We start from the raw sequence: 19,782 nt of genomic DNA, 5'->3' as shown, positions 1-19,782 counted from the left end.
GAAGTAGATTCTGGGTGACACATGCGTCAACCTTTATAGTAAAAAGTGACACCGGCATCTTTGTTTATACAGCCTTATTGTGCAGTTCAGCTTTCATTTTGCATGAGTTTTAAAACGACAGGTGGGGCCTCGCTGTCCACGGGGGATGAGTTCTCTGTGGATACTGAAAACTGCAGATAATGAAATCCATGGTTTCAGCTTCTTTAAACCAGGGGTACCCAAACCCCGGCCCTGGGGCCACATGCGGCCCTCAAGGCCTCTCAATGCGGCCCTCAGGGAGCCCCCAGTCTCCAATGAACCTCTGACCCTCCAGAGATTTGTTGGAGCCTGCACTGGCTCGATGCAACTGCTCTCAGCGTAAGGGTGACTGTTTGACCGCTTGTGTAAGCTGTGGGATGAAGGCTTCCTCCACTGCTTGCTGTTTCACGTCTGTGATGCCGTAGCAGAAGCAAATGAAAGGCCGGCCTTGCTTTGTGCAAGGCCTTTTATAGGCTTTATAGGCTCAAGAGCTTTTGCAAGACCGTCATGCATTCATCTAAGTTCATCTTTAATATATTTATTTATGTAAACTTATGTAAAATTTCAAATGTAAATTAATTCTTCCCCCCCCCCCCGACACAGTGTCAGAGAGACGATGTGGCCCTCCTGCCAAAAACTTTGGACACCCCTGCTTTAAACCTTCCAGAGGCGGCCAGAGACCTGGAGGGCTCAAGCTGGGCTAAGTCAGATCCAAGGACACAGAATCTGCAGATATGGATCCCCGACCCCACCTGTACAGAATAAAAATCACAAGACCCACATTATATTTTTACATCTGTATGAAAATTTTATATAAATTATAATTTACATAAAATTTTACATTACATTTTTTAGAGAAGTCAGGGACACCATAGTCTAACAATGAATAATGTAATGCCAATCAGAAAGTGTAATTTGTTGAAAAACTGACTTTTAGGTTATATGTTTTGTATGACAGATCTCTCCTCAGCACAGCAGGGCAAAGGAGACCATTCATACATCAGTGACTTGTGCTCTGCCAGTGCCATCTCTGCCTTTTTGTAATGTTTATAAAGCAAACATTAAGAGAAGTGGACCTTTTTCAGATGACCTGTCTTTGCTCAGGACGTGCCTTTTATTCCTGCCACCTGATTTGAAAATCCCTAATTCATTATTTTTAGGTAGTACTGTTCTTCGTAGAAGCTCAGCATATGTATGGGAGATGAACTGCTCCTTCTTTTTGCACACCCTGATCTCACAGCTGTGCATCCCCATGCACATGCACTTGCCTTCCCCTGCAAGGCAACAAGTGCCAGTCCATCGTGATGCGTAGCTTGCAAATCGGAATCACATTAGAATGACATGTTGCTGTTTGTCAGGCAGGCACATAAGCTTGCAATGAAATGGCTTCGGATGCTGAAATGCTTAAATGGTTCACAGCACAGGTTTTTAAATGTTTCACAATCTGTAGCTTTTCTGTAGCGGGGGGGGGGTCCATTGGTCATACTTCAGCCAAGTCCAGTCTGTTGGGAATGACGCAATCTTAACCTGAAACCAAGCAGTGAACGCCCCATCAAAAGTGAATGCTGCCCTATGCCCATTAGTGACACTCTGCAAAAGGACCTGCTTGAAGTTATGAGACATCCACCCAACTGGATGCGGGGTGTGTGTGTGTGTGATAATTGTGGTTCAGAGTTCGCACGCAAACTCTGACTCTTCCCTCTGCTGAGTTCACCTGCTTTTCCATGCCTGTTGGCACAATTGCTTCATGTTCAGTGAGGCTATTTACGGATTCAAAAACAGCTCATACATGAAGCCAGCGCTCAGCAAACATTGGAAGCAGACTTTTATCAAGTCAGACCAGTGGTCCATCTAGCTCAGCGGTTCCCAATCTTTAGGAGCCCATGGACCACTAAGCCAAAAATTGCAAATGTCATGGACCATGTGGAACCACCCCCTGCACATTAAAAATACAACCAAGGCTGCAATCCTATCCACACTTACCTGGGAGTAAGCCCCACTGACTATAATGGAACTTACTTCTGAGTAGACATGCATAGGATTGGGCTCTATGGTCCAAAACCTGACCAACTTTCCAGCACTGGCATAGCTGTGCCAATGAGACGTGTGCTGTACCCTACAGTTGAGTGGCAGCCACGGAGGCCTCCTCAAAGTAAGGGAATGTTTGTTCCCTTACCTTGGAGCTGCATTATCCTTATGTTGGTGCTGGAAAGTGGGTTAGGATTGCAGCCTAAATTTGGCATTCCATGGGGGAAGAACACAGTGAGACACTGCAAGTGCCAGCTGTGGTTACAGGTGGTCCATTCTCCACCTGTAACCATCTCCTGAGCAAGCATTCCCCTACCAGAGAGGTTAGTGGACCACCCACAGCCACAGCCAACATTTTAGTGGTCTGTGGGGGAGCACTTGCTCTGAGAGGCACTGGAAGTGATGGAAGATGATCTTTTCCCCCCCTGAGATCTTGCAGACCACTTCTATGGGTCTCACAGACCACCTGTAGTCCATGGACCACAGGGTGGGAACCACTAATCTAGCTCAATATTGTCAACACTGACCAAGATTTTAGACAGAAATTTTTCTCTGCCCTTTCTGGAGATGCCAGGGAATAAACATGAGGCCAGTCCTGGTAACCTGGTGTGCTCAAGTCACCTCTGAAGGGTTCAAAGGCACTGAAACCATAGATTTAGTTATCTGCAGTTTTCAGTACCTGTGGGGAGATCCAAGAAAGGATCCCTCATGGATACCAACTTGCCACCTGTATTTTGAATCTCTTTTCTTGGGAATACAAGGACAGGCATATATAAATGCAATCAGTGTTTCCTGATCACAGTTCTCTGAAGACAGAGACAAAATACCCATGTGCAAAAGGAAAATTTTCAATTTCAACTAGCTCTGCCTTTCTTTTCAAAGAAGCTGCACTGTGTCCTGGTGGGGAAACAATAAACACACTCTAGCCTGAACTGTGGAAAAGCCTTTTGGTCCATCAGCAAGAAAGATGATATTTAAATACTCTCCCCTCAGGCAAGTTTCCCCCTTCCCCAAAGATTTATGTCCTTGGATTTGGCATGCCTTCACTACCTGTTGATGTATGTCAGATCAACAAAGCTTGAACTTCATCCCAAAACTAAGCCAAAGTGTGAGGGAGAGGGAGAGTGAGTGACTGCTTTGGTTTCTTGTTCAGAGGCAAAGTCAGTAGAAAAAAACTGGCTGACTCCCCAGAACCGCAGGCCAGCCCCCTATCTCTGAGCATGACAGTAAAGACCTGCAAAATGGGGGTATTCAGATAGCAAGTTATGTAGAGTAGCAGCCAAACAAACAAACCCAAACCACAGAAAAATATTCAGTGGCACCCTAAAGGCTAATACGTTTGTTGTAGCAAGAGCTTTCATCTTCTACAACCTACAAAGTCTCAACGTATTTTGAACTGCTAACTAATATTTCAAGTGTTTCAACTACGCCTGCTTATCAGAGACAGTTCCTATTTTCTGATAATATGCCTCTGCTGAAACGTTGTCCCTATTTTGCTGTTTGGAAAGATGTTGGGATTGCCTTTAAAAAATATACGAATGCACACACTTATGCATTAGAATTCTTCCAATTTTGTTCTTCCTTGGATTTTTGATAAATATCTGAATTGGGGATGGATGCATCAAGACTCTCGTGCTTGCTAGGACATGAGGGGGAGGGCTTTCTTGTCCATCTATAAAGGAATGATCGTTGACTGAGGGCCCAATCCTATCCAGTTTTCCACTGCTGGTGCTGCTGTGCCAATGGAGTATGCACTGCTTCCTGTGTTGGGGAGGCAATCACAGAGGCCTCCTCAAGGTATGGGACCATTTGTTCCCTTACCTCAGGGCTGCACTGTGCCTGCACCAGTGGTGGAAAGTTGGATAGGACTGGGTCCTACATGGGAAGGGTTTTTTTTTTTGGCTCTGCCTGGACAAGGGAGGGGAAGAGGAGCCGCAATGGACAGGGGTTGCATAAGAAAGGGGGCTATGGAGGTCAGCAGAGTAGGGAGAACGTAGAGGCTGCTGCCTAATTTTAAATGCCAAGGAGTGTGGCTATACAGGGGGCCCTCATTATCCATGGGTGTTCCATTCCCAGAACCTCTGCAGATATGGAAAACCACAGGTATTCAAGCCTGCAATTTTCATCCCCCAAAACCTCCGAACCCAATCGAAGCTGGGCTTCCTGTGGCCTGCAGAGGCTGCATGCAACTAACTACTGCCGCTACAGTCCTCAAAATGCCCAAAAATACCCAAAAAAAGTGACTTCTGGTTTTACAATAATGCCTTTTTAAATTGCCTTATAAATGTTACTGCTGATCTTATCGTAAAACCAGAAGTCGCTTTTATTGTATTTTCGGCCATTCTGAGGCAGGCAGCACTGCATGGTCTCTGCAGGTAGTAGTTTATCTAACCCTTGATGTACATAGCCTAATCTGTCCTGTCCTGTCAGTTTCATGAACCACCAAAAATTGGATCATGACCCACCGGTGGGTCCCAGACCCACAGTTTGAGAACCGCCGGTTTCGGCTATTCGTAAATTGATTAGAGCAGTGGCTCCGAAAGTGTGGGTATTGGGAATGAAAACTGGGCCATTCCCCCTTAAGGAGAGTGACCGAGAAATGGGTTTACAACAGCATCGCAGCAATGGCGGTGCTGTGGGGACATCCCCAAGTACCTGGGGGCATCCTGCAGCCTCCTGGGGGATTGTAGAGGCTTGCAGCCACCTCCACCATCCTCAGAGCTCACATGTGGTTTGTGATTGCACAAACCGGAAGTGAGCTCTGAGAGCAGAACAGAGCCGCAACGAGGGTCGTGGAGGGGGCTGAAAGCCTTCGCACACACATACCCCAGGAGGCTACAGGATGCTCCCAAGTATGTGGGGAATGTCCCTGGATCCCTGCAGCATCACAATTGCTGTGGCGCTCTTCGGGGTCACCCCCTGCTCCCACTCTGCCCCCCACAACAATTCACAAAGGTTCCAACGTCCGAGTGGGAACTACTGGATTAGAGCTTTCAAACCTATGCAAGATCAGGCTAAAAGCCTTCCCAAAACTAGATTAAGGTACTGCAGGAGTTTTTCTTTGCAGGTCAGTAAGCATGGCATGCTTCTTCAAGGAACTGGACCAGTTGCCAGGCAATGTGTTTGTGATGAGATGTTGAGCCAAGTACCAGATTTATTGTGGCCATAAAACATTCCAAGACGATTTCCACGAGAGTAAACCTATTATTCTCAATGACTTGGCAGAAATCCCACAGAGGTGACTTGAATTCTGCCCACCTGAGTTGTTCACTGGGATGTAGCATTATTCTCTAGAGGTTTTAAGCTATGCGGCAACATCGTACAAGTTTTATGTAGTCACCATAGTCTGGAAAGGACTGCTTTTCAATTAAGTGGGAGTCTATAATGTGGTTAGTAAAATAAAGGATTATGATCTGATTGCTACAAAGCTAAACGTGCCAGAGAATCTGTGAACACTGAGCGGCAGACTCCATACTAGCTCTGGAAAGAGCTGTTGTAGCGTAATAGCTAAGACTGTTTTAACTCATGAAGCTTCTATCTCTTTTGAGCTAGCCTGGCTCTACTTTTGACAACATCTGATAACTGTTCATGTTGAAGAGAAAACAAAGGAGATGTGTTTGTAATGCAAATGGGTATTGCTGACCAGGTTTTTCTTTACAAACCTGACTGGAAAAAAAGCCACTTACACTTAATGTGTGATTTCCCTCAGACCGTAAACACCCTCTCATTCTTTAACTCTGTGCATGAGCCCTTCCATGCCTTAGATATAACCATACAGGTAAATGTTATCAACACCTGTGCAAAGCTAAATTCAACAATGTCATGCCTACGAATGTTTTGAGCGCCAAATTCAATAACAGCTCTCAGACTTTTCTTGTGATCTAGCCACAATCGAAACCTTGACTCATATGCTACCCTGCTGCCCTCACTATACTGATCTATGTCACTAATTTCTAACCCCATTTCTGCAACATTCTCACAAAACTGATACTGACACTGTTCATTATTTGCTGGATGGGAGAAATGAGTCCTGCTTGCTTAGTGTAGTGCAGGGGCCTCTAAACCTTTTGGCCAAAGGGCCACATCAAATATCTCACACAGTGTTGAAGGCCAGAAAAAAAATTAAATTTAAAATATAAATACATTGGAGATAGATCTTAGATGGAATGAATGAGCTCAGATGTCCAGGATTTCTCCAAGCACCAACACAGCCCAAGAAATAAAGCACACACTTAAATGGGTCCCCATTTCCCCACCCCAAAATCAGAACTCTGGTTGTGTTTGGTCAACTGGGTCAGAGGCTCTCAGGGGATCAGAGGCTGGCCACGGGACGGGGTTTGGAGACCCCTGGTGTAATGAGATGTTTATATTCTGTGTTGACCAGGCATAAATTTTTCTCCCCTATATGTTGAGTGGCTTTTGAGACAGGCTATTTTACTTGTCTTCTTTGACTTTATTTTTTAATATTGCTCATGCTTGTTTTTTATTGTGTGCCTTCTATATTGTCCATTGTCTCTATTTCCTGGAATTTGTTTTATGCAAATGAGGATGCAATACTATTTTGTGCTGGAACAGACTGGCCAAGAGGCTTGTGCTGTATCCAGTGCAGGACAGGGGCCCAAAGTGGCTCAGCCAAAGGGAAGGGGAAACTCTTCCCCTTACCTCTGGGCAAGCCACTGCAGCCCCTATGGATCTCTTTGGACTTGCACCACCTCTTGAGGTGGTGCAGGTCCGAGGAGAGCGGAACAGCTTGAAGCCACTCCGCACTGCTTGGGAACGGGGGTTGGGATCCGGCATAACAGCCAGATCCCAGCCCTGCCTCCCGCTCCCCACCCACCAGCCCCTGGGAGTGCCCACCACCCGCCCTCCCCCTGCCTGCTCCCCTAGACCCCTGTGTTGGCTGAACTTGGCCGATGCAACTTACCTGGGGGAAGCTGCCATGGAGGCTGGATGCAGCCTCCGTAGTGCAGCTTCCTCCTGAAGAGGCACAAACGTGCTTTATGGCACGTTTGCAACCCTCCTAGGCTGGCGCAAGGGACTTGTGGCAGCCTAATGTGAAGTTGGGATTGCTTTGCACAGGTCTCAATCAGTCAATCAATTCAACAGACGACAACAGTCACAGGATCATTTGACTCCTCATTTTTGTAGAACACAGAACAGTCTTCACCAAACAAATGCTTGATCAATTTAACAGTAGCAAAAGTGGGGGGATTAAACCACAAATTTACATTATCCAACCTGCATTCTAGAGAGGATGACACAATCCCAGTGTCTGTTCCATATATTTCTCCTAATCAAATGACATTTCTATTTCAAACATGCTACTATATTCTGCTCCCAGACTACTAGACATTGCCCACAGGCAAGTAATCAAGCCCTTTACTTTTATTTAGAAGTGTATCTTACTCTTTAAAAAAAAAAAATCTGTGTAACTTTATACTTAGTAAGATAAAACTGGAACTCTAAACAAACATCCATGGAATGTAGTTTCACTTAAATCAATAAGACTTGAATTTCTAAGTAAAATGCTTATGATCAAAGCGCAAGACAGTAGAATTACAAAGCAGGCAAGGTAAAAGAATTGTGAACTCCCATGGAGGATCTGGCACCAATTTTCTAATTTTTATTTTTTATTTCTCAATAATAGAAGTTCGAATAATTTTCTTGAAATAAGTCTGAGGAGAGGAAGGTGGCAGGTGTGGCTGGAAAAATGGCAATAGGATTCTGGCACATGCTGCTGTCGCTGAGATCCATCCCTCCCCATCCCAAACCTCCCAAACCAAACATGACCTTTCCTTGCCACTTCCTTACCTGCTCTGGTGTGGGCCAGTTCCATGAGTGGTGGGCACATAGAGTTGCTGGCCATTTGCATCAGCAGCTCTTATGCATATAAGCTACAGCATTTATGGGGCCATGGCAGCCTTTATGATACAGGAATGCAAGATCTGCTGTCATAGAGGTGCCATAGGATCGGGCTGTTAGTTTCTTAAAGGAGAACATAAATGGCATCAGATTGAGAATGCAATCCTATCTGTGCCTTTGGTCAACACAGCAGCCGCCGCACCAGCCTAAGGTATCGCAAACATGCTGTAAAGCACATTCTTGACACCATGCGAGCAAGCAGTGCCGGTGGAGAGGTCTGTGTTGCCCTGCTGCACTGTATCCAAAGGCCCAGCTGCTGGCAGAGATAAATACAAGCAGCGCAGGGCTTCGAACAGGTTGGCAGGTGGGTGGTCAAAAGGTGGGGAGGGGGTATTCCAGGACAAAACAGGGATGGATTGGGCCAGGAGGGGGCAGGATCGGCTGAGGCCTCCAGTGTATCCTAACCTCTTTCCAGACCGGGCAGCCTTACACTGGGCTGCTTGGACTTCTGCCTGCTAAATACCTGGCAGAGAGCTGAGCAGGAGACCTCCCGCTGGCTGCCAACTAGAGCTGGATACAGCACAACCCATGAGGCCTGGCTGTGCCAGTGCTAGTTAGGATTGGGATGTAAATCAAATACTCTTTGCACTAAGAAGTCCTCCAGAAATAATTACAATCACAACAGTGTAATAGTTACATTTGTCACAACTGCCACATACAAGCTGGTTGCCTGGAACCAAAGTTGTTAAAGAGAAATTGCTGGAGGGAGTGAAATTAACAAGACATAAATTAGATTAAGCATGGTTCTTGACAAGCTGGTATCCAAACAACCTAATTGCTATCAGGATGCAATGATCAATATATAGCGAAGTAGCAATACAGACAGCGAAATGCACAAAAGTCATCTGGAGAAGCAGGAAATGAGTCTTTTTAAAAGCAATGTTCAATCTGTAGAAAACTTTTTTAAATTAAACTTTTAGAAAACAGTGAGCAGTTAATACAGTAATATGCAATGCAATGAAACGATATTGTTGTTCCTACTGCTACCATAGCTGAATGCTTTTTACTGCCAATCCTGACCTAAATGAAGTACAGAATACAATATAGTAACTAGTACATAAGACCATACTCTTTGATAACTGAGCATTTCAAACTGCTGTTTCAACCAAAATGACTGTTTCCAGATGTCTGACATTAGGTATTACTGTGAGTAGGAGTAAGGCCTCCATAATTCAAAACAGCTCACTAACCTCTGGTGTTGCTTAATGTGAGATGCATGTTGCTATTGGCAGTAAGGAGTAATTGCTTGAGTATAGCATGCTGTAATAAATTAAATGGGATGTTTCTAAGCCCTGCAGTCCTGCCATCTGGTCACCACAAAGTTTCTGGTATTACTTTGCAAATAAATATAAGTAGTGTTAAAATGCAGTGAACCTTAATATGCCATCTGCCTAATTTCTCAGTCCCTACATCCAACACTTGTTGAAAACTTGAAATAATGTTGACATGTTTGAAGGCGACATTTCTTGCAGAAGTTCGTGGAATGATTCTATCCCTGATTTATACTCACTGGGCAGGACAGGATTGCTCCTAAGTCCGTTGTACTGAAAGAGTCCACAGTTGCCACACTGTGGCAACATAGCAGTAGTGGCATAGCACTGACAGACTGGCAGCATGGATTAGTGGTTGCTGAATCAGATTGCTGATCTCAGCATGGCTGCCTCTATCTGCTGCAAGAAAGGCACTTATACCACCATTCTGACAATGGAAAATAGTATAAGCAGAAGTGACAAGGCAAAGCTTGTGGTATCATGGATGTGGTAAGTAGAACGTCACACCTGTCTCCCACATACCATACCTGACCTGACCTAACAATGACATCTTAGCAGGCAACACAGTCTCTTTATCTATATTATTCTCCTCATATAATGGGAAACCTCAGAAAAGGCAAATGCGTATCCTTAGCAAAGACCTGTAATAAAATGCACAGCTAACCATGCCTTCTTGAGTAGCTAGACTTAAACTGAGAACAAACAGGAATATTGCCTCCAAGAATTCCAAACAAAGAAGTGTTGTACCCTGAAATGTAACATGTTAATGAAACTTTACCCATTCATTTTCTTTGAATTATGACAAGGGACACAACAAAATATAGGAAAACACAATAATTACTGTATTTTTTGCTCCATAAGACGCACTTTTCCCCCCTCCCCAAAAGTGGGGGGAAAAGTGTGTGCATCTTATGGAGCGAATACTGCAAAAAAGAGTGCACGCTGGGGACCTTAATGAAGGGGGGATCTTCATGCCAGTTTATGATCCCATTCACCCTAATAAAGGGAGGGATCTTCATGCCAGTTTATGATCCCATTCACCCTAAGAAGGGGGGGATGGTACAAATGTTATTCTGTTATAGTTTATTAAATATTTTATTACACTATTTGGTTCAGAATATTTTTTTTCCTGTTTTCCTCCTCTAAAAAATAGGTGCGTCTTATGGTCAGGTGCGTCTTATGGAGCGAAAAATACGGTAAACTATAGAAACATAAAAACGGTTGCACCTGATCTTACTTTAAACATGTTTCTTAAAACTTAGGAAGAAAGCATTACAGTTATTGTGAAAAAAGAAAAGTCAAGTGCCAAGATAGATCTGAACCATCCTTTTAGATATTTGTATGCGCTTTCTAACTCACCTCTCCTCCAGTGCAGGGGAAATGACTGGAGTATCTAGAAGTGCAAATTGCCCCTTTCTTGGATATATCATCATCCAGCCCAAAAGTTGCTGAGCAGTTAGTGGAAAAGTATTTGTAAGGCTTCCATGTTTTCCCAAAATCCTGAGATCGCTCCAAGACCATGGCTACAGGTCTTGGTGACTTGAACACCATGATCAAGTGAGTGAAATAAAACTCCGCTTCGAAGTTCAGTTGGATCTTCTCCCTGTTCACCCCTTCTGCTGACTGCCACCACGTGTGTGGCAATCGGAACGAAGAGTCAATCATGGCAGAGGGCAGGTGAGCCAGGTGGGAATGCATTGCATTACATTTGCTACACTTGGGTGACCTGCAGATGAGGTTTTCATTCTCACTGTAGGAACAGTAAAATTCTGTGGAGTTGCCCCCACATGTTGTATCTGTCCACAACTTACGTCCATACCCGAGGTTCCCCATTCGAGGATTACATGCTTTCTCACAATGAGACCCATCCGTGTTCACCCCTAAGTAAGAAAAATTAAAACTGAGTTAGCGTACATTATTATCCACTTACTGTACAAAATCCATAATATAAATTCTGACTTTGAAAATAAGGAAAAATTGAATTTCAACTTGAATTACATCAAATATATAAAGAATATATATTTAGGAGTTCATGGCTGGTGCAAACTTAAATGCACATTATTTTCTGTAATTTTTAACGGAATACATTATTTTTAATGTATATGCCACTGTATACACCTTAAGGCTTTTGGGCCCAATCCTATCCAACTTTCCAGTGCCAATACAGCTGCAATGCAGCCCTGTGGGTAAGGGAGCAAACAATTCCTTGAGGAGGTCTCCCTGACTGCCCCCCCCCCATTGCAGGATGCAGTGCATGCCCCATTGGCACAGCTCTATCAGCACTGGAAAGCTGGATATGATTGGGCCCTTTATTGTATAAGTTGGCCTCATGCACTAGTGTTACTCTGTAGGTACACAGAACTGATGAAGCAGAACTGAGCTTTAGACATTCTTTTTGCAGTATTCAACAGCAGCCCTTATTGTTTACCACAGAAAAGAAAATGATGGCAGTGGGATGGTTACAATAATGAGATGGTCTCCTTATGTCAGGTTGCCTCTCGATTGAAATGCACTGTTCAGGATGCTGTGCCCAAAAGTATAGGATGTGAGTTTAAAAAATAAGCTAAGAATGCCTGGAAAGAGAACGCTTTTCAAAAATCCTGTTATATGAAAGATGGACATATGTCCTAGTAACCAGGCTCATGGAATATTTTATATGGCTGATATAAGAACATGGATCAGGCCATAGGCCCATCTAGTCCAGCTTCCTGTATCTCACAGCGGCCCACCAAATGCCCCAGGGAGCGCACCAGATCCTCATCCTCATCACCAGATCCAGATCCAACAAGAGACCTCATCCTGGTGCCCTCCCTTGCATTGGCATTCTGACATAGCCCATTTCTAAAATCAGGAGGTTGTACATGCACATCATGGCTTGTACCCCGTAATGGATTTTTCCTCCAAAAACTTGTCCAATCCCCTTTTAAAGGCATCCAGGCCAGTCGCCATCACCACATCCTGTGGCAAGGAGTTTCGCAGACCAACCACACGCTGAGTAAAGAAATATTTTCTTTTGTCTGTCCTAACCCTCCCAACACTCAATTTTAGTGGATGTCCCCTGGTTCTGGTGTTATGTGAGAGTGTAAACTGAAATATGAAAATTAAAAACACTTATCTAAAGAAAAGTGACTGTAACCGCATTCGTGATGCTACATAATGGTGGGAAATAACCTAATTTTAAATCTTTTCACATTTAAATAGTCTGGTGTGGGATAGTGGTATTCAGCCTTAAAGTATCAAGCTCCAATAGCTAAACATTGTGTTTTCTTGTTTTAAATGGTTTATAATATATATCAATGTTTTTAGTATTGTTTTATTTGTACGCCACCTTGAGTGCCCTTTGTGGGTTAGAAAGGCAGGGTATAAATAAATAAATAAATAAATAAATAAATAAATAAATAAATAAATAAATAGCTGGCACAGATTCTAAAGAACCATGTGGGGCTTTTGAGCCCAACACAGGGAATAGGAGTCAGCGGAGGAGGCCTCAGTTGGTCCCACCCCCCTCCCAAGCTGATCCCTCCCTCCGCACACTCTCTTGCCACCAGCAGCCGGGGGTCAATCTGTGGAGTGGTGTAGACCTCCCCACTGGCACTGCTTCCTCTCCAGTTGTAGCAAATGTATGGCACGTTTGCAACATCCACCACTGGCACTGGGACTGTAGGGCAGTAGGGCAGCCTAGGAGCGGGCTGTGTTGTGTAGGCCAGTATTGTATCAGTATAACATTATCATATTATGTCACCAAAAGTAAATAAATACAACTGTAAAAGTCACATAGTGTTCAGCCCTTTCAAAGTGCTATACAAACATTTACTAATCTGCACAACCCTCCTGAGACATAAGGAAGTCAGTGTTAGTATCACATGTCTTATCAGCAAGGCTTGCTGTGGATTGGCTTAATTTACATGCTGGTGGCAATCTGAGATTCTTCACTTGCATTATGCCAAGTAGTCAAGCTAACTGCTAAATAAACAGCTGAATATTTACCTCAGTAGCTTTCTCCATGATGTTTCACGGAATACTTTTAAAACAAAAATCTAAGGAAGGAAAAAACTGCCTTCTTAAAAACGCATAAGAACATAAGAACAGCCCCACTGGATCAGGTCATAGGCCCATCTAGTCCAGCTTCCTGTATCTCACAGCGGCCCACCAAATGCCCCAGGGAGCGCACCAGATAACAAGAGACCTCATCCTGGTGCCCTCCCTTGCATATGGCATTCTGACATAGCCCATTTCTAAAATCAGGAGGTTGCACATACACATTATGGCTTGTAACCCGTAATGGATTTTTCCTCCAGAAACTTGTCCAATCCCCTTTTAAAGGCGTCCAGGCCAGATGCTGTCACCACATCCTGTGGCAAGGAGTTCCACAGACCAACCACACACTGAGTAAATAAATATTTTCTTTTGTCTATCCTAACCCTCCCAACACTCAATTTTAGTTGATGTCCCCTGGTTCTGGTGTTATGTGAGAGCGTAAAGAGCATCTCTCTATCCACTTTATCCTTCCCATGCATAATTTTGTATGTCTCAATCATGTCCCCCCTCAGGTATCTCTTTTCTAGGCTGAAGAGGTCCAAACGCCGTAGCCTTCCCTCATAAGGAAGGTGCCCCAGCCCCATAATCATCTTAGTCGCTCTCTTTTGCACCTTTTCCATTTCCACTATGTCCTTTTTGAGATGCGGCGACCAGAACTGGACACAATACTCCAGGTGTAGCCTTACCATAGATTTGTACAACGGCATTATAATATTAGCCGTTTTGTTCTCAATACCTTTTCTAATGATCCCAAGCATAGAATTGGCCTTCTTCACTGTCGCCACACATTGGGTCGACACTTTCATCGACCTGTCCACCACCACCACCCCAAGATCTCTCTCCTGATCTGTCACAGACAGCTCAGAACCCATTAGCCTATATATAAAGTTTTGATTTTTTGCCCCAATGTGCATTACTTTACACTTTTTTACATTGAAATGCATCTGCCATTTTGCTGCCCATTCTGCCAGTCTGGAGAGATCCTTCTGGAGCTCCTCACAATCACTTCTGGTCTTCACCACTTGGAAAAGTTTGCTGTCATCTGCAAACTTAGCCACCTCACTGCTCATCCCTGTCTCAAGGTCATTTATGAAGAGGTTGAAAAGGATCCCAGGACAGATCCTTGGGGCACACCGCTTTTCACCTCTCTCCATTGTGAAAATTGCCCACTGACACCCACTCATGCTGATTCTCCCTCAGTAAGGCTTGTTCGTCTATGTGTTTTGAGATTCTATCCATACCATACCATACCATAGACCTTTATTGGCATTAAAACAATAATTGAAAATTAGTAGATAATTGGCTGTATTGCTGAGGGAGAAAATCGCAAGAGGGGACTGGAGAGGGAGGAAGAGAGGGAAACAAAAGGGGGATATAGAATCAGGATGGGGTTTTAGCTTAAGAACCGCGGAAAGAAATTCTGCTACTGCATTAGTAGTGGCCACCAAGTTATCACTCAGGCGGAACAATAAGAGATGGGAAAAAGTACCAGAGAAGGAGGACAGCAAAGGTTTCAAGTGAGTATCTTGAAGAGATTGGTGGACCGGGCAACAGAGTAATATATGGCCCACTGTGCCCGGTTCTAGGGTACAGAAAGGACATAATCTACAATCGCACAGGATATTGGAGAATCTACCAGAGTGAACAGCTATGGGGAAGATATTAAATCTCGTGAGCATGAATGCTCTAAGATTCTATCTTTGATGAGGCATTCCACCATCTTACCCAGTATAGATGTTAGGCTGACCAGCCTATAGTTTCCCGGGTCCCCCGTCTTTCCCTTTTTAAAGATAGGCATGACATTTGCTATCCTCTAATCCTCTGGCACTGTGGCCGTTTTGAGGGACAAGTTGCATATTTTAGTCAAGAGATCAGCAACTTCATTCTTCAATTCCTTAATAACTCTTGGGTGGATGCCATCAGGGCCCGGTGACTTATTGATCTTTAATTTATCAATGAGGTCTGAAACATCTTGTCTTTCAACCTCTGTCTGAGTTAATTCCTTGGTCAGGAGCGGCTGTTCGGGCAGTGGTATTTGCCCGAGGTCTTCTGCTGTGAAGACAGATGCAAAGAACTCATTTAATTAGGGTAGCAAATCAAAGCTGGAAAATGAGTGGTTGATCTTGAACTCTACTTTTAAGATACTGAAATCTCCCAAAAGATACAGAATCATCTTCTTACAGAATCAGGACAGTTTAGTGTTTTTCTTATTTTGATCTTGTAGTGTTTTCTCACTTACTTCAGTGGACTTTATGTTAGATTAGGCTTTTCTATCTCTCTTCTTAGCTAGTGGTAGGTTTCACTTTCATGCATTCCCAGGTAAATGCACTTCAATAGGGATAGTCTCCATCTGCTCAGCGATGCAAACTGACAGTGCAAAGTTGTTTTTAGAAAGAAATACAAATGGGGAAAACAGAGTAGACAGCTCCCATTTATACGATATGGCTTTTTTTCTAGCACTATATTATCTACTATAAGAATGCCACAAAGCTTGGAAAATAAGTATTTTTTACACTGTCAACCACAGGATCAGCAAACACAAAAGGCATTTTCTGTTCTTGGAGAGGTGCTCTTCCCCCCTCCCTTAATATTTATGGTTAACTGCACACTAGCTTCTAGCTTGTATGCATGCCACTGAACAGAAATTTGTAGGAATGGGCAAGAGCGCACAAGGTACAGCATGACTCACCTGTAAAACACTCAGGGTAAATCATATGCTTCCTGTAGAAGCAGTTTGCAGCCAAAATATGACTGCCTTTGCAATATTTCATTAATCATTTTACAAATTGCCTGTATGACATTTATATTAAAAACTAATAATTATATTTGTTTTAAAAGGAAAAAAGTTAGTCACTGAAAGTACACGAAGGTCACACTATACAATTTCACTGTTTCTATTAACAGGGTTTTAAAAAAATAAAAACTAGGCAGACATATCTAAACACCACCAAAGTGTTTTAAAATGTCTCAGTGATGAGACTCCTTTTCCCCTCACTTACTAGTATTAATTAAGTTGTTTTACCAGACAACGAAAATTCTACTCACCAATACACAGTACAATTATCATCCCTATCCTTTCACCAGTATTAGCCTCACATTGCACTGACAATCGCTAAAACTGAATGATTGAGGCTGCAATCCTATACACACTTTCCTGGGAGTAAGCCGCATTGAGTATAATGGGACTTACTTTGGAGGAGACATGCATAGGATTGCACTGCTAATGGGTAATACAGCTGAATGGATAGTGCTGTTGCACACTAGGCTACCTAGAGGCTAACAAGTCACCATGACAGTATAAATAAATGTTATCTTGCTAGCTCAGATCTCATCTATTCTTTGCTTTAGGTCAATTTACACTAGGGAATATTTTCTTTTTCTACTATCTTTTGAAGGACTATGATGGAGACACTACAGGATTAGGGATTGTAAGGGTCAGTCCAGCCCAGGTGTCAAACTCACTCATTACAGTTCTAGCAACTCTTTTCCTTTGCATAAACAATACTAGCAGTCAATTCAAAAATAATGTAGGTGTCTAATTTTCCCTCTGAGCAAGACTGATAACATGATAATTTATGAAATGCAGGTGGAAATTACTTCACTCCATGCCAGGACATAATTCTTCTCTACGCATGTTATCTGCTCCTTGTGCTGTCTAGTTCTCACAGAAGGGGGGGGGGGGAACAGTTCAAAAAAATGTGACTGCATGGAAATTGCTTGTTATAGTTGTTTAATTCCCCAAACTTCTAAGATTCACCCAATTTTTAAGGGCAAACTCCCTGCATGTGAAAGGAACAGAGGTACATCACAAGGTGTCTGTCGATATTGTGTTCTGATTCACAAGACAGAAGATCAGATTTCTCTGACCCATTCACAGAAATCATTTGCAAGAGTTGCAAACATTCCACCTCAAGGTAACACAGACTGTGAACTGGCCACAAGCAGCTTCCTTCTGCGGAATAATTAAGAGTCTGCCTGCTCAGACTGCTTGCAGTCGGTAAATTGCCCCGTCTCTACATTTTTAAGACAGTTCTTTAGTTCTTTATTTAGTTCTTTTTAAAACTGCCAGTAAGCCCATACCCATTGAAAGTTTACTGTACAGTAGATGCTTACCTTGGGCAGCTGATTATACTAAACAGACAGTGCAATACTCAGAAGTCCTACTGAGAAGGACTTAGAAGTAAGTCCTTCAGTGGGACTTAGGGCTCAATCCTATCCAACTTTCCAGTGCCAATGCAGTTGTGCCAACAAGGTGTGTGCTGCATCCTGTGGTGGGGAAGCAGACAGGAAGGCCTCCTTAAGGTAAGGGGTTGTTACCTCAGGGCTGCTGGAAAGTTGGATAGGATTGCGCCCTTACAATCCCATCTAAGTGTACATAGGATTTCAGTCTGAGTAATAGTTTCACAAAGATATCAGCAAGTAGGTGGTGCTCATACCACCCCACTCATAACTTGGGTGACATGAGATTGCGCCAATAAGGTCCTGTATAAGGTGAATAGCCAGAGTTCACCATTTTGCCAGTGGGGAAGGACATAAGAATAGCCCTGCTGGAGCAGATCAAAGGCCCATCTAGTCCAGCTTCCTGTATCTCACAGTGGTCCACCAGATGCCCCAGGGAGCACACAAGACAACAAGAGACCTGCGTCCTGGTGCCCTCCCTTGCATCTGGCATTCTAAGGTAACCTACTTCCAAAAACCAGGAGGTTGCACATACCCATCACGGCTTGTAAACTGTGATGGACTTTTCCTACAGAAATTTGTCTAGTCCCCTTTTAAAGGCTTCTAGGCCAGACACCATCACCACATCCTGTGGCAAGGAGTTCCACAGACCAATTACACACAGGGTCAAGAAATATTTCCTTTAGTCTGTCCTAACTCTCCCAATTTTAGTGGACGACTCCTGATTCTGGTGTTGTGTGAGAGGGAAAAGAATATCCCTCAAGGTGGGAAATAGTGCATGGTCAAGGACCTTACAGGTCACCCTGAAGTTTGATGCTTTTAAATTTCCCTTTTCTCCAGAGATTCTTCGCTTTGAGAGCACAATCCAATCAACACTTCCATGGGAGTAAGCCCCACCAGTTATAATGGAACTTACTTCTGAGTAGACATGCATAGCATTGGGTATTGAGTCACATGCAGAAAGGGTTTTGGTGGGGTGCCTGCTTAGCTCCAAATGGGACAAGGAGGCAGCTGCAGCTGCTGCCTCTTCATCCCTCCCTGCACCATTTGGATGTGTGTCTTTGTCTCCCTTGTGCTGCCCTTGACTTTTTAGACCACTTTCTCCTGAAGTCCAGGTTGAGCAGGGACTTGTGCTGGGTGGGGAGGCAGTTGAGGCAGAGCCTCCCTACGGGAGTCCTTGGAAAACAACGCAGACGCAACCCACATGGGTTGCAAGTGCCTGTAGGGTGGCGCTGCTTTTTGAAGTGCTCCGGTAGGGAGGCTCTGCCTCACCTGCCTCCCCACCCACCGCATGGAGAGCCTGCAACTGCTTGGAAAGCGAATGTTATTATCTCCTGCGCCTGGGAGGCATGTGAGGGAGAGGGAGGCGCGCTCCTGAGCTGCCTTGGGAAGGAAGGAGGCACCGCGCTGGATCAGCCAGGCTTCCTCGCACAGGACCAGCCAGGACCATCCCGGCAGCGTTGAGCCCAATCCTATGCGTGTTTACTCAGAAGTAAGTCCCATTAGAGCCAATGGGGCTTACTCCCCAGTAAGTGTAGATAGGATTGCAGCCTTTAGAGCCCAAGCTTAGGCATGTCTACTCAGAAGTAAGCCCATTAGAGACAACTCCCCGAAAGCGTGGATAGGATTGCTGCCTTACAGCCCCATCCTATACATGTCTATTCAGAAGTAAGTTCCCTTAGTCAGTGGGGCTTACTCCCAAGTAAGTGTGGACAGGACTGCAACCTTACAGCCCCATCCTATGCATGTCTACTCAGAAGTAAGTTCCCTTAGTCAGTGGGGCTTACTCCCAGGTAAGTGTGGACAGGACTGCAACCTTACAGCCCCATCCTATGCATGTCTACTCAGAAGTTAGTCCCATTAGAGCCAGTGGGGCTTACTCCCAGGTAAGTGTGGGCAGGCCTGGGGAGGGGGAGGAACCCAAACTCCCCCCTTCGCTGCCCACCGGAGAAGGGGAGCGAGGCCAAGGACCCCCCCGCACCCCCGCCTCCGCCGGACCCACCTGCAGCCAGGACGGCGCAGCCCACCAGCAGCAGCGGCGCCAGGGGCCGGGAGGGGCTCCCCATGGTGGAGCGCCCGGGCGCAGGGCATGGATGGGGCTGCGCTAAGGGCGGCGGGGAGGCTCCATCCCCTGGGGCGGCGCTGCCCGGGGCGCCTCCGAAACCAGCCGAGCTGCTGCTGCTGCTGCGGGCATCTCCTCCTCCTGCAGGGGCCGGCCAGGTGCAGTGCGCGGCGCGCGTGTCTCGTCCCCGCGCTGACAGCCCTGCGAGGGGCGTGGCGGAGGCGGGGAGGAGCCCCGCGGGAGGGGGGAGGAGGCTGGAGAGCC

At 44.9% G+C, this 19,782-nt stretch overlaps 1 protein-coding gene across 2 annotated transcripts in view; it reads right to left on the bottom strand.

The window, feature by feature from the left end:
• The window catches only part of NTN4 (netrin 4), a 51,981-nt gene extending 32,459 nt beyond the window's left edge, over positions 1–19,522 (bottom strand). For both annotated transcript variants that reach the window (XM_066634140.1, XM_066634142.1), the window contains exons 1-2: positions 19,450–19,522; positions 10,599–11,119 (exon numbers count right to left, since the gene is read on the bottom strand). In XM_066634140.1, coding sequence (XP_066490237.1) covers positions 10,599–11,119; positions 19,450–19,522 — 594 coding nt within the window. The remainder of the gene's footprint in view (positions 1–10,598; positions 11,120–19,449) is intronic.
• Between the last annotated feature and the right edge of the window lie 260 nt (positions 19,523–19,782).

This window comes from Tiliqua scincoides, chromosome 7 (genome assembly GCF_035046505.1).
Source record: "Tiliqua scincoides isolate rTilSci1 chromosome 7, rTilSci1.hap2, whole genome shotgun sequence".
Lineage (NCBI taxonomy): Eukaryota > Metazoa > Chordata > Lepidosauria > Squamata > Scincidae > Tiliqua > Tiliqua scincoides.
Note: the sequence above shows the minus strand (reverse complement) of the source record. Positions and strands in the feature narration are given on the sequence as shown.